At 39.1% G+C, this 13,784-nt stretch overlaps 1 protein-coding gene across 4 annotated transcripts in view; it reads left to right on the forward strand.

The window, feature by feature from the left end:
- LOC146479146 (uncharacterized) overlaps positions 1-13,784 on the forward strand; it is a 59,052-nt gene that overhangs the window by 7,300 nt on the left and 37,968 nt on the right. For 2 of the 4 annotated variants that reach the window (XM_085111385.1, XM_085111381.1), the window contains exons 7-18: positions 322-396; positions 1,260-1,307; positions 2,269-2,358; positions 2,848-2,882; positions 3,214-3,265; positions 3,994-4,059; positions 4,170-4,268; positions 4,780-4,821; positions 5,494-5,550; positions 6,322-6,414; positions 7,120-7,212; positions 12,712-12,828. In XM_085111385.1, coding sequence (XP_084967511.1) covers positions 322-396; positions 1,260-1,307; positions 2,269-2,358; positions 2,848-2,882; positions 3,214-3,265; positions 3,994-4,059; positions 4,170-4,268; positions 4,780-4,821; positions 5,494-5,550; positions 6,322-6,414; positions 7,120-7,212; positions 12,712-12,828 — 867 coding nt within the window. Of the gene's footprint in view, positions 1-321; positions 397-1,259; positions 1,308-2,268; positions 2,359-2,847; positions 2,883-3,213; positions 3,266-3,993; positions 4,060-4,166; positions 4,269-4,779; positions 4,822-5,493; positions 5,551-6,321; positions 6,415-7,119; positions 7,213-12,711; positions 12,829-13,784 lie in introns of all 4 variants that reach the window. The other 2 variants (XM_085111382.1, XM_085111384.1) reach the window with 2 other exon arrangements.

The raw sequence follows: 13,784 nt of genomic DNA on the forward strand, positions 1-13,784 counted from the left end.
AGGAGTGGCGTCCAAGTTAAGAAAGAAAATGAAAAAGTCACTGTCGTGCATTCACTTTTTCCACAAAACCTTAAATGTGGTCGTTTCATGTTGTTGTTTTGCAGAGGACGGCAAAGAAATGTACCAAATGTAAAACACATATGCAGAATTGCAATTGTTTTTGCTCATTAAACCTATTGTTTTGCGGCGTTGTCGTTGCTGTCACAGTCATCAGTGCTTAAGCTCCCTAATAAGTAACAAGAAGGACTACTTTTAGCCAGTAATTTTAGAACACATTTGCTCCATTTGATGAACTCTTGTGTTTCTATTTGCCATGTCTAGCTCACTGAGGAACATAATGAAGATTTGAGAGAAATTAGAGAAGGATATGAAGTCAAGCTCAAAGAGATGGAGAAGGTTGGACTTTTGACTTTCATAAATTAATTAAAATAACCTTGACTTTTTTGTATATGTATTTACTGTGGGGCTTGATAATGAAACCAACCAACTAGGCTTCAATAACAGATATTGAAGCCTTGTCTATAAAACAAGAAAATAGTCATAAATGATTACAAGTGGCTGAGGCCCCATTTATGTGGAGAAAAGTTGTCCCTGGTAGAAGGGTCACTCGCCTACCTGAGCTACCCTGGGTGAGCCAAATTTTCCTACATTTCCTTACAAAACTTGGTGAACCGTTTACATGAGAAACAAAAAGTTGGCTCGGCTGGAAGAGTGACCCGCCTAGCCAGGTCACCCTTTTTCGATGGTAGGGTCACCCTTCTAGCCAGGCCAACTTTTCTCCATAATTATAAACACTTTGGCTCACCCAGCCGGGTCAACTCCGTCAAGGCGAGACAATCAGAGCATGCGCGACACTGTTGGCTCGGGCGAGGGGGTCAACTTTTTTCTCATATGAATGCTCGCTGAAGTTGACTCGGCTGGGAGGGTGACCCCCTTTCCTGGGACAACTTTTCTCCATATAAACGGGGCCTTAATGACTGCACCAGGGACATTTACCATTGGACATTTGCATCTCCATCCTCTGTTTCCTTTCAATTTCTTCAGTGAAATGCAATCATTGATTATGAATGACTACTTTTTCGAAATTTGTTTTTCCAGTGAAAGCCTGGGCCTTGTAAACTCCTGGTTTCTATTTCAGGCTCTCCCACCACTTAAACAAAGTTTGTACTGTGTAATATTTTTGCTGTTAATATCTGTAAATGGGAGAAAGCAAATAATAATAAACTAAATCCCTCCTTCCTGTGTGACACTGTATCTAGGACTTGACTGCTGCAAGGCATGATGTTGAGGACATGGTGGAAAAGCTGGTATGTGATAAAATGTTTATTTTTAATTAATAGATAACCTAAATGGTTTGTATTGGGTGTGGCCCAGGGGAGGGGGACTCCCATGTGGCAGCGGTAGGGATACTCATCATCTCTTGTTTGGGTATAAATCACTCATTTTGGTTAGACAGGCATTCCAGGGAAAAAATCTCTCACTCGTCCGCTTGTCCGAGATGAGTAGTTTTTTGACTCGAACAACTAAGACTCATGAAGCACTTGTCCAAAAGGACTAGTAAAACAATTTTTTACATGGTAATGTTTTTTCATTCAGCTTTCTAAGGTCTGGAGTTGATAACCTGCATGAATAAAGTATTGAGAAGTGACTTCTTGTTAAATTGCTGAAAGTATTTGTTTCTCTGTGAAATACTAGCTTGCAGTGTACGTGCATTCCACCCTTTTCATGGGAATCCCCCCACCCCCTCCCTCCCTCCTGGTATTTCCACCCTTAAGCTTGCTATTCAGTAAAACTCTGTAGAAGCAGCACAAACTGAACAGAGTAGATAATCAGTCTGGTATTGCAGTAGGATGGAGACTTTTTGAACATTTTGTTTAATATGCTCTGTTCCTCCCTCTGCATTCAGGGATTGTCATTCTGAATCTAGGCGTTATCTCTGAGTGTTTTCAGCTGACATGTACATGTATGGTGTAGTGTGAATTTAGTTTACAGTTTGAGAGCATTGATTAGTGCTTGATTGATTAAATGAAACGAAGGACAAAAAATGTGATTGGAAATCCTGAATGTATTACAGTGACTGGATACTCCTTGTTGTTTTATGTTAATAATAATTTTTATAGAAAACAAATTGACCATAACAAAAACAGGCAACTTGGAACATCACAGAGTAGCTGGAAAAATGACTGAATCAGGAACTAGCATCATAATGACACTGCAATTTTTGCTTTTGTTTTTGTATGGCTTAAATGATTTATTTTCTATCTACAGGCTGAAACTGCTAACCTTAATGAGCAATTAAATGAAAAGCTCTTAGAGACCACAGGTGATGGGTTCCATGAAGATCAATGGCAGTTACAAGTGAGTGGATTTTTGTCATGGGAGGGCTGCATGCCTCAGCCACTATCTCATGTTCAAGGACCTTGTTGGTTCTCCCCTGGCTCCTGGGGGTCCCCTCCTCTAAAGAAACAAGGCTGAGTGATACAATTTATCTTGATATTAAAAATAATTAGGTGTTGTGGCCCTTAATGGCATCTCTGACAGCAAGGCTTTAGCCAGAAGGGTGTCCAGGCATCATTTGGATAGTCCTCAATTTTTGGAAAAATTATTTAAAATTCACTTGATCCTTTGACAAAATATTTTCAAGAAATGTGCCCCTTGGATGCCCAAATTTCATTTTCTAGCTAAAAGCCTGTCTGGTGGTTTCTTAAAGTATTTAGTCAGTGGTTGTATGAAATAAATTTTTGAAACAGTATTTGACTGAGAGACAAAATGCTTATTTACAAACCAGTCAAGCTTAAGGGAGGTGGTTGCTAGGAGAGGTGTAACTGTGTTATTTTTTTTTTCCAGGTTGCTATGAAAGCCACTCTAGATGAAAAGGACAGGTAAATCATCTCATGAGCAAGTTTTATTCAACAAATTGTTTTACATTTTTTACTTATTTGCATGTAAAGAGGACTGGACAATTTTTTGGTGAATTTGTTCAAAACTGGAATGACAGTTTTCTAGCAAGGAGTACTTGTCAAAAGAAACCTTGACAAATTTTGTTACATACAAGAATAGAAAAATTGTCTTAATGCAGACTGTCACAGAAAACTAGCTTGTGTACCAGCCTTATTCCTAATGAATATTAATCATTGACTCCACACCTCTGTAACCTATCCAGTGATTCATTGATATATTTTTTTAATCTTATTATTTTTCTTTTGCTTTCAGGATGATCGATGATCTAAGAGGGTCGCTTGTTTCTACCGAGGCAGAAAACAAGGTTTGCAAGTAGACTGACATTTGAATTCTATTTGGCATGATATTTGAAAATTAAAACTATATTCTGTTCTGTTGCTCTGTTAAACACTTCAAGGATACATATAGCCTCAGCAAAATTAATTAAACTCCATGTATTGAGTGAACTTGACGTTTTTCTTGGTAGCTATGCATCCAATTCAGATTATTAGAATGTTGGCCTCCGCAAAGGGATGCAATTTACTGTAAAATTCAGAATATAATCTCAGGGCTTGTGTTCACTCAAAGATCTCTAGACTTAAAATTGGTTAATGTTTCAGCTGGGCTTTGTTTTCAGGAGAGCTTCAAAATTGGTTGGTCTTGAAATTGAAAAGGGCTTTAAAGTGTGAAACACTAAACTAACTCGATCCATGGAACTGCTAACCCAAACAGTTTCAATTTGCTTGTATTTGGAATGGTTTATTAATGGAAGGATGTTTATGTTAGTCTGTGTAGCTGGTGGGATGTTGAGCGAAGGCTGGGAAAGTTTGACACTGCCAGCTACAAAGGTTATGTTTGTGTCTCAGATTTTAAGTGGCTGATGTTGTAGAATGGGTGCTTATTTTCAAAATTTTCCAGGAATTTAAGGGGGCAACACTTCTTTGTTCTGTTAGCCTGTAATGGTGCTTTCAATGATTGTGATGATGATGGTAGTGAATTGGTGAGAAACTTTACACTATTTCACAGTTTTAATCCTTTTTGTTTAAACCTCAGGAGTTGAAAGATAACCTAGATAAACTGAATGAACTACTGCAAAGCCAAGAACAAAACATTCACCAGGTATGATACAGTAGTTTGTGGGCCACACCTTTCTTTTATCAAGAAAAATACGTTCTACTGCATTCTGATTCATTAATTTTGTTGCTCATGTTTCGTGCCTACAACTTCAGAATGAAGCATTACAAAAAAATGCAAGAAACATCCAAGAGTGTGAGAAAAGAATCAAACAACTAACAGACGAACTTGAAAACAGAAAGCAGACAGTAGAGGTGAGGTGACATGCAGTAAACATCTTTTGGTGGAAACAGATTGTGACATACCCAGTTGGTGATCTAAGTTTTTGACTATACACATAATATTTTAAAGTGTTATCCCAGGGGGCAATGAATGTTAGGAAAATGAACGTTTAAACGTGACCAAAGGTGTTCTAAAACGTTGAATGTCAACTGAAGGACGTTTTTGTTACGAATAGATCAGTTGTAGCTTGTGAGCAAGCTCCCTCCGAGGAGAGCATGCTTGCAGGTTAGATTGGTTGTGGATGTTAGTATGATTGTTTAGATGAAGTATCACATGGGAACAACAAAATTACCTCAGCAATGCACTTGGAACAAAAATAGGTAAAACGCGTAGCATACAATCATAAAGTAGATGTTGATCTGCAGTATTTCTATTAAATTAAGTTACCAGTTGGGTCTGCACCTTTCTGCAACATTTAATGTGAATTTTTATGTTAAGTAAAACACAATATTCATAATATCTTTTGTCCTATTTATATTTTAGGAGTTACAGGAACAACTGAGGAAAACGGAGAAGGCAAAACGGGTATGACAGCTGGACAAGTTCCAGAAAAATGCATCAAATATATTTTTTGTGAACAAAATGATATTTGACATATCTTAGGAAATTATTACTGATTTTATATACAATGAAAGATGTTGGTGTATTTGCAAAAGTTAATTTTCAAACTCTCATTAGCTGGCTATCTTCACTGTAGTTGCCGGCCATAATCCACTGTACGGAAAAAGATGGCGGGTATACGTTTTACCGCAATACCATATTTTTTGGGGCGAAATTCGTCCCTGTACTAACAACAACGTTTATGCTAGGTTTGAAGTTTTTAGAACTGTGCGTTTTTTATCAGCGTTTTTATGCCTGCTAAGAATTATGGGTATATGTACCAGTCGCCATATTTTTCGGTAAGGCGGATAGCTGATGCTGACTGCTATTGACAGCCCTGAGTCTGATGACAAATCATGAATGACCAAGAATTATTAGATCTTTGCACAACTTTAACCCACCCTCCCAGTCCCGCTGACATTTTATTCATTCAACCCCTTACCCCTCCCGTCCCTGGAATTTTCACTTGTAAAGTGTCTGTACTCAACTTTTCTCAAGCAATCTTTGCCTGTGAGAGAGCCCATTGAAGTTTCCTGTCAGTTTTCCTTGTTGAGATGAGAGTTGTCAACATGAATGACAAAACAATTTTTTATTTAGGAATTAAGGAACGAGCTGCATTACACGGATACCAGGAACGTCAGTAGTAATTCAAAGGTTTGTACACCGGAAAAGGTGCACTTCTTGATACTTCTAAAGAAGAAAGTTTAATAGGAATCCCTCATTTTTCTTGGCGAAAGTAAAGTGAAAGGATTACTCGAGCGCGCGCAAAAATTACCTCCCGGGGAAACATTTTTCTCTTTTCCCACGTGTTGCGTCTGGTCATGGGAGGCAGGTTTTTCGCGCAGTCGCCTGTTTATCTCGCTTTACCATGCTTAAGAAAAAAAGAGGATTCTCTTAATCTTAAAGAAGAGAAAAATTTCAAATTTTTCTTTGTCCTACGCTCGTGAAAATGATGTGGCTGTGTTTGGTTGCGGTTTATAATCCGGCGGTTACTGTGTCAATTCTGTCAACTTTCACCTACCTTTGTTGGCTTGATCACCTGGTTTTTTTTTCTGACAAGAGTTCTTTCTGTTTTGTAGTTTTTTCTTTTGGTTGACGCTACTGAATCTAAGATCGTGAAGCTATCATTTTGGTTGACGCTACTGAATCTAAGATCGTGAAGCTATCATTTTGAAAAATTCTTAGTCGGTTTTAAATGTATACATTTGAATTAGGCTGGCTAAGGTCTTTGGAGTAACAATTGTTTCCAGTTATCAACTAAAACAACGGGGACTTTTTACATTTGAAGCTATTTCCTAAATTAGGAGTTTTATCAATCCTTACTCTCACTTTAAAACTCTACGAAAACAAGATTTTCTATTTCTTCGGTAGCAGTAAGTTTAGCCATTTTTCTCATGGATATTTTTTCAACCAATTAATTCTTAGGTACAAGATCTGCACACTAAAGTTCAAGACTTGAACCAAAGTCTGACAGCAACAAGAGAAGCAGCTCACACAGCTAAGAGAAAGTGGTACCAGGTGTGTTTATTAAATCAGCCACTACTGTCTCTTTTGTAATGCAACTTTCACCTGAAGCAAATCCGGGTTTGTTCAAAGCATGCGTCATACATAGACTATCAGTAGTCCCTACTGCGAGCAAAACACGCGAGAGCGGGCGAAAATTACATTCTGCGCGTCGCGTCTCCTCGCAGGAGTCAGTTTTCGCGCGCGCTCGCATATTTCGCTCTTACTATCCCTAGGAAAACTAAGGACGACTCGTAGTCTCCATCACAGATTATTTTGGCGACTAACCTCTTTTGATGCGTTGTAGTGTGCTGTTCGTTTATCCCTTTGAGAAAAATTGTCGTAGTCACAATAAGGAAGCTTGTGGTTGGGAGAGGTTCCAATCAATCACTATTACTCCCTCCTTGTGGAGAATTAGGCCAGTTTCTGTCATTAACCATTCCTTTTGTTGTTGTTTTAGGGACAACTGCACTATTTTCCCCTCAACAATCCACTCGACAGTCGTGACTGCTTTCGTCTTCTTCTCTCTTTGTTTTGTTTGTTTGGGGAGGGGTAGGGGGAGGGGAAGGGGGGAGGGGTGAAGAGGTGGTGGGTTTATGCTTTGCAACAAATGCCCTCCCATCTTTGCCTCTGTTAGCTGTTTGTGGAGTTTTCGAAGTGCTTTTCACCAATTTTTCGATGTTGTCTAAGCATGGTTATGAAACTGTTGTATTACTTCAGGCCATTGAGGAACACGCTGAAGTTCTGAAAGCAAGAGATGCCATGATAGCTGCCCTGCAAAGCTCCTTGAGTGCTAAGGATATGGAGTTACAGGTAGGATCTTTTTTCCGTTTACAGTTATGCTTCATACGAAGTTTTCCCTTAAATGCGCGCAATGCTAGAATCCCTATTTCACACTGTGAGTCATTTCTTCTTGGGTCAGGTATAATCGGGGAGGGGGGGGGGGGAAGCGAGAAAAAGTAAGGGGTCCCGCTCCCCTCCCCAATTACTCCTGCCACGCAAGCTACTTGGGTCAGAACATGGTCCTCTGAGGGTGAAGGATACCTTTAGCTAGCCCTCTGGCCCTCGGATGAGAGACGGTACTCCTGAGAATTTTTGGTGGGATTGTGCCGCCGGGTCCTCTAGACCCCGACCCAATTTTAGACGAAATTTGGAATACAGTAAAAACCCGCATATAAGAACCTAGAATTTTCGAGGTCAGGCTGAACAGGTTCTTATATTTTAGGGTAGTTTTTCGCAATTCAGGCTGATTAAGTTCTCTTATTTTTCAGAGGTTGTCGTAGTGTAACCATTGGCAGAAATATTGTACTACTAATACAAAATCGTCTATATTGCACTGTAGCTTTATGGAAAACATATTTCTAGTGAAAATCCAAACAAATGTAAATCAAAGAAAACATATACACAATAACTTTTTGTCAGAAGTTTCTCACACAATTAAAATCCAGAATTTTGACCATCAAAATTGGAGTGATTGTTTTTGTATAAGAACCTATTTTTCTTTGCCAGGCTGAACAGGTTCTTCTATTTTTAGGTATTTAAATGCCAAATTTCAGCCTGTAGGTTCTTATATCACTAGCTTCTTATATGCAGGTTTTTACTGTGTTTCAATGCCCGCATTTAAGACTCCATTCTCTAAATACCATCCCCGTTATCAGACATGGCCTAGAAAACCCACACTCGTTTCAGACTTTTAGACCCAAATGGTCCAAATCTATACCTATTTCAGTTCAGACGAGAACGGTTCAAAAACCATACCCTTTGGGGCGGCACATATCTATATAAGGGAGTCCTCTCCCCGCCCCACTTTCGAGGAAAAATTCTCTTGCATGAGTAATTTACAATCTGTCAACAATCGACCACTTTTGCTCGTAATAATTCATAACACTCGTCACTTACCTTTTCTCTCAAATCCTTTGAAACGCAATTTTAGGCTATCTGGAATGCCTTTAAAGCTCTGTTTGTTCATTTCAGACCACACTATAATATTTTTATCTGTTCGGTCATTCTAGGGGAACTTGAGTCTTTTCGAAATTATTGGGGCATTTTTGCCGGTCCATTTCCCGAAAACTTTAGGTCTTATTTCCTTTCCGAAAATCTTAAAAAGCTGACCTTTCTTCGAAAACACAAGGCCTTAAATTTCCCATATCACGAACGTTCTAGGTGAAAATTCCCTTTAGAAAATTGTCGGGATTGAGGGCCTTCCGAACAGATAATTTACCTAAACGATCCGTTGGGTGCCCCTGATTAGTATACGACAAAAACATTAAACATCGCATGCTAATAAGGAGGAGGTTTTATCGGGTTTTAAAACCACTGCTTATGAATTATTAAGCCTCAATCGCTCTATTTTACGTCAGGTTAATTCATCTTGTTTCTTTCTTTTTTCTTTGTTCTAATGTGATTTTGAAATCTTCTCGAAAGGTAGTCTTTTACACGGAAATAAGTTCATGTTTACAACAAATTAAAACTCGTTTTCGTATAAATAATATTGTACTTGCTGCGTTTTGATAATTAAAAATGACTCCACGAGCGCATTGGGTATGATCAGTCATAGATACGCGTCCCAATGGCTATAATCATTCATCGATATCCAACAAGCGCGAGTGGAATGACTGTTTTATTACAAGCACAGTCGACTCTCGAGTTATCGGGAGTCGACTGTATGGCTAGATCTTGCTGATTTCCTTTCGCCAAAAAGAGCAGATGGCCAGTATTTCTTGGGTATGATATAATGGCTGTTATCTCATGGCTGCTTAGCTAGTCAAAACTCTGTAATTTCATTGCCCAATGAACGATTTAGTTTTTAATTCTCGTGAAATTTAGCCCGGCACGCGTTGCATCAAGGGTGAAAATGGGCCTTTAAAGAAGCTTAGTCAACTTGGAGGCGCATAAGAGGCTATACTAAGTCCCGAATTGTCATTCAGAAATTAACCTTCCACCTATTTTCTCTTAGTTAGAGTAAACAAAAATTCAGGAAACTGTCCACGGGAAACAGTAGTTCCATTGCTTTCCTGTGGGTCACCGTTCATAAATACAAACATCACGTCCGAGCACTGGACGAACGGATAACCGTTTGATCCTGCCATGGAAAGTGGACCTGATATTAAAGCCTCTACACAGTAGCGAGTGTTTTCCTTTATGGCGATAGCCTCGTCAAATACAATCTGGATGCCATGATAGACTCTTTTATTTTGGGGACTCTTTAAAGGCTGCGAGGAAAACTTGCCTGTCATAGCAACTAATTGTGATCTGTTATCCACTTGCTTTATCTGCAAGGCTATTTGATAACGTTGGTAGTTCCGTCTACCACACAAGCACACTCCATGCAACTCGATCTTTTTGTCTACCATGAAAATAATGGAGTCTCTCTGACCGGTGGTGTACTCCTTGCGGGTATCGGATACCGAGTGAAATCTGTGGCATCGTTGAAGGTCGGAATGGAGACCACACTGTTTTATGTTGGGAAATTGTAATGTTTGACTGGTCTTTGCAAGGTTAAAGATTTCCTCTGGAGAAAGAATTTCACTTTCCAGGACCGAAGCGACAAATTCGACGTCTTTTATCAGATCTGGGAATAGTAACTGGTTGATGACTCGCTCTCCAAGGACTTTTCTTTTTCCTTCACCACCTGCCTCTAAACCTTGCCTTTCACACTTTCTTTTTGCCCATTGATTTACAGCAGCAAACAAATGCATCTGTCTTATTTTCCGATCACGTCTTGCCCTCTCAACTACTGTTTCAAGTAACGATCTCTCGATTGTCAGGAATCCGTCTGATTCCACGGCCATTTTTGTTGACCTGTCGATCAATTTCCAGCACTGATCTACAAGGCTGTGTTCTTCGCATTTTTCGGCAAATGGAAGAATGCTAAAGACATTTGACTCATCCAAGTTATCGTGGAGATATTGCGTGCATTTGTTTGCGAGTGAAGACACCATGTATTTCTTGGCTAAGTACATCACTTGCATCACATTATTTCCGCTTAAATTGACTTCGTCGCTGTAAATAAAACGCAAAAACTCCAGCAGACTCTCGTACTCACAGTCAGGCAGTTCAACGCTGTCTTTAGTCTCTTTCAGTTCACCGTAGAACATGGCGTAAAACACAGGGCTGCTGATCGACAAAACGAGCTTGTGAGCTGAAATCACTTGCTTAATCGCACTTTTATCATTCCCGACGCGAACAACAAACTTTAAATCACTCATTAGTTCGTTGTTTAACATAAACTTACATCTTTCTCTGATTGTCAGACAAAAGTTCTGCCAGCTATCGCTATTGACATCCATCGTTGGTGGTTTTTGCTGTACTATTTGTTGCTGTAAAAAGGAACTCGAACTTTGAGCTAGTTTAAAGGGAACGGCACGAGAAGTTTATTAATTCTTCCTTGTTGGCACCGTTCTATTTTCTTGCGTGACTTAATGCGCTGACGTCATAGCACTAAAGATAGAAAACAATAGAGTTCCGGTTCAGATGCTGGTTCTTATTCGCCATTGAACGACGAACGATCAGAAACAAGATGCCTATACTGGCATTTACGAGTGATGCCCCTTGATTCTTATAATTGTATGCTTCGCAGACTATCCTCGCTAATGGAATATTTTGAGTCACAAAGATAGCGTTATGTTGTTTCCCTTGTGTTACGCGTCTTATCGTTGTACCGGAATTTCTATTACAATAACGTTGCCTGACTCACTTTTCTGGTTATGTAAATAAAAGTGTAAGATTACAAATTGTTTTCGTTTCACCAAAAAAAAAAAAAAAACGGAAAGAAAACTGGCAAAAAGCTTTCCTAAATGAAAACGTTTAGTAAAAATGGACAATCAAACCTTTAATCTTTTTGGAAAGTGGATTTCCAGTTGCGTTTAAGCATCAATTCGACAAAGTGATGCGATCTGCGTTTTAGCTTAATATCAATGACCTTTCCCCCACATATTCTGGATGGTTCTACAACTGTCAAATAGAAGCATGATTCCTTCGCCTTTAACTCTCCAATTTCCACCGTTTTTACTGTCGAGTGCTTCTTAGAAGTTATTCTTTCGATTCACCGTTTCAAAAGGGTTAATTTTCTTTTTGAAAACGGCACATTGGAATCTAAAACATTAAAACAATATGGCCACGCCACTAAAGTCAAGCCTTTTCAGTTCCACCGAGAGATCACTAGGCCCTGAATAATCACAATAGTAATTAACTCCCCTCCGATCCCTCCTGACATACACTAAGATATTGCATTCTGATTGGACTGTTTTTGTTAAAGACAATAAGGGCAATAGGAGACAAAAAGATCCCCTCTAGGAGAAAACTGAATTTGATACATCTAAAACGAGTTAATAATTGAAAGATGTCCATTTGTGGATACAAAGAAGAACAAACGGCCCCCATTTTATAACGTGGACTGCACAGGCATCCCACGTAATAAGCCAATTACGTGAATCCAACATCGCATTTCATTAATTAATTTCTTTGTATCTTTCCAAAAGAAAGAATAACGAGCTGAAATGTTTACATTTTCCTATTTTTAAATTTCCCCCTTGCATTTTCACTGATTAAAAAAAAAGGTTTAGGGAAGTAAATGCAAATTATAAAGTTTCCGTCTCACTACAGTAGCCGCTTTCTTTTTCACCTGTTAATTCTCCCTACTTACGAAAAAACCGGGGGCATGAGAGGCCTGGCTTTTGGGGGTTTTCAAAACACCTTAAAAGTTACCATCGTGTTAAAAATGTAAATTAATGATCACTGGAGTAAAATAATGATTAATTGCAGTTTTGTTGGGAGCAATGGTGCTTCCAAGGGGACGCTCGAAGGAGGGTTTTTTTTTGGGGGGGGGGGGGTGGGGGGATGGGCTCGTGTGTGACATACAGTAAGCACCCACATTTCAGAAACTACTTTTTTCAAGGTCAGCCTGAATAAGTCTTCATATATTTATTGTAAGGTTCTTATATAAAAGTTGTCTAAAATGACGAATTTCAGCCTGGAGGTTCTTAATCCACTTGTTCTTTTATGCGGGTGTTTACTGTATTGCAAAGATGCATTGTTAGTTCTGCGAATAAGATTGATGCTCGAATACTTCAGTGACTTGACATTTTGCTGAATGGTTGAGTGATTGACTGATTGATTCACTCATTCAATGACTGAATAACCCATTGATTGTCGGTGGATTGATTGACTGACGGAGTGATTGTTTGACCAGCCGACTTACTGGCTGATTGACTGGCTAAGCGCGGGAGAGATTTCCTGCACCGGCGTGCTACTGTACTGTACCCCGTTGAGGGTTTACATCTCCTTAGTTCCAGGTGTACGTTTTTGTTTCAGAAACTTATCCAGTCCATGTCGGCTAAAGAAGTCGAGTTACAGAGATTAAACAATGGTAAAGAATTGCTGGAACAACGCCTGGATGAAATGCTGAAACAAAAAGAACGAGAACAAGTTGTAAGTCCAGTTTTAAATTATTCTAGTCTCCCACTGTAGTGTTTTTATAAGTCATGGCATTTTATTTGTGGAGGCTGTGTGCTAAAGTGGTAAAGGCTTCCCGCTTTTTTCCTGTGTGCGCGCTGTTTGAGAGAGCCGTTTAATAAGAACAAAAAGACTAGTGAGGGGGTGGAGGTCGGGGTCGATACAAAACGGGAAAAATATACAGTCACGTCCAAGCAACAACCGTGGACGATAATCCTGCTGGTATACGTTGGATCAATTGTTGATCTGATCGGCTTAACAAATACAAATGATGAAAGAAGCAGAGACCGATACGACGTAGAATTACGGTTTAAAGGTCACCTTTAAACCGTAATTCTACGTTGTATCGGTCTCTGCTTCTTTTATCAAAAATATACACCACGACATCCACTTCTCCAGGCCCCCCTCCCACCCACCCTTGGCAATATTGTACTCCTCCCAGATTTTGTTCAGCGCGTTATTCAAGGTGTTGGCCAGTTAAAAAAAAAATGTAAATTTGTAAAGCGCAAAGTGCATGCATGGGCTGATTGACTGGAATTTTAATTTTTCGCACTTAAGGGAAATCCACCCTTTTAACACTAGGCACAAGGACAACGTTAGAATGCCCAAATCTCGGTGCCAGCGGTGACAACTAGGACTGACTTATCAAGCGATTCAAGAGTGAAACGTTCTTCCATTGTCTATAAGAAATTCAGATAGCCTTGATTTATTTAAGAAGCTTTTGTGAACTGTGATATCTAATTTTGTTACATAGTTAATTCTATCTTAGGATTTTATTGTGATTGTCTCTTTTTAACTTTTTTTTATATTTAATAATTTTTTACCTACTGTTTATTTATAATTTTTACTCAGAACCAGCCTGAAAACCACCTGAGGGTGAGGTTGCCTCCTGACTAAAGATATTTGTTGTTGTTGTTATTATTATTATTATT

This window comes from Pavona decussata, unplaced genomic scaffold (assembly GCF_977016875.1).
Source record: "Pavona decussata unplaced genomic scaffold, jaPavDecu1.1 SCAFFOLD_61, whole genome shotgun sequence".
NCBI classification, from domain to species: Eukaryota; Metazoa; Cnidaria; class Anthozoa; order Scleractinia; family Agariciidae; genus Pavona; species Pavona decussata.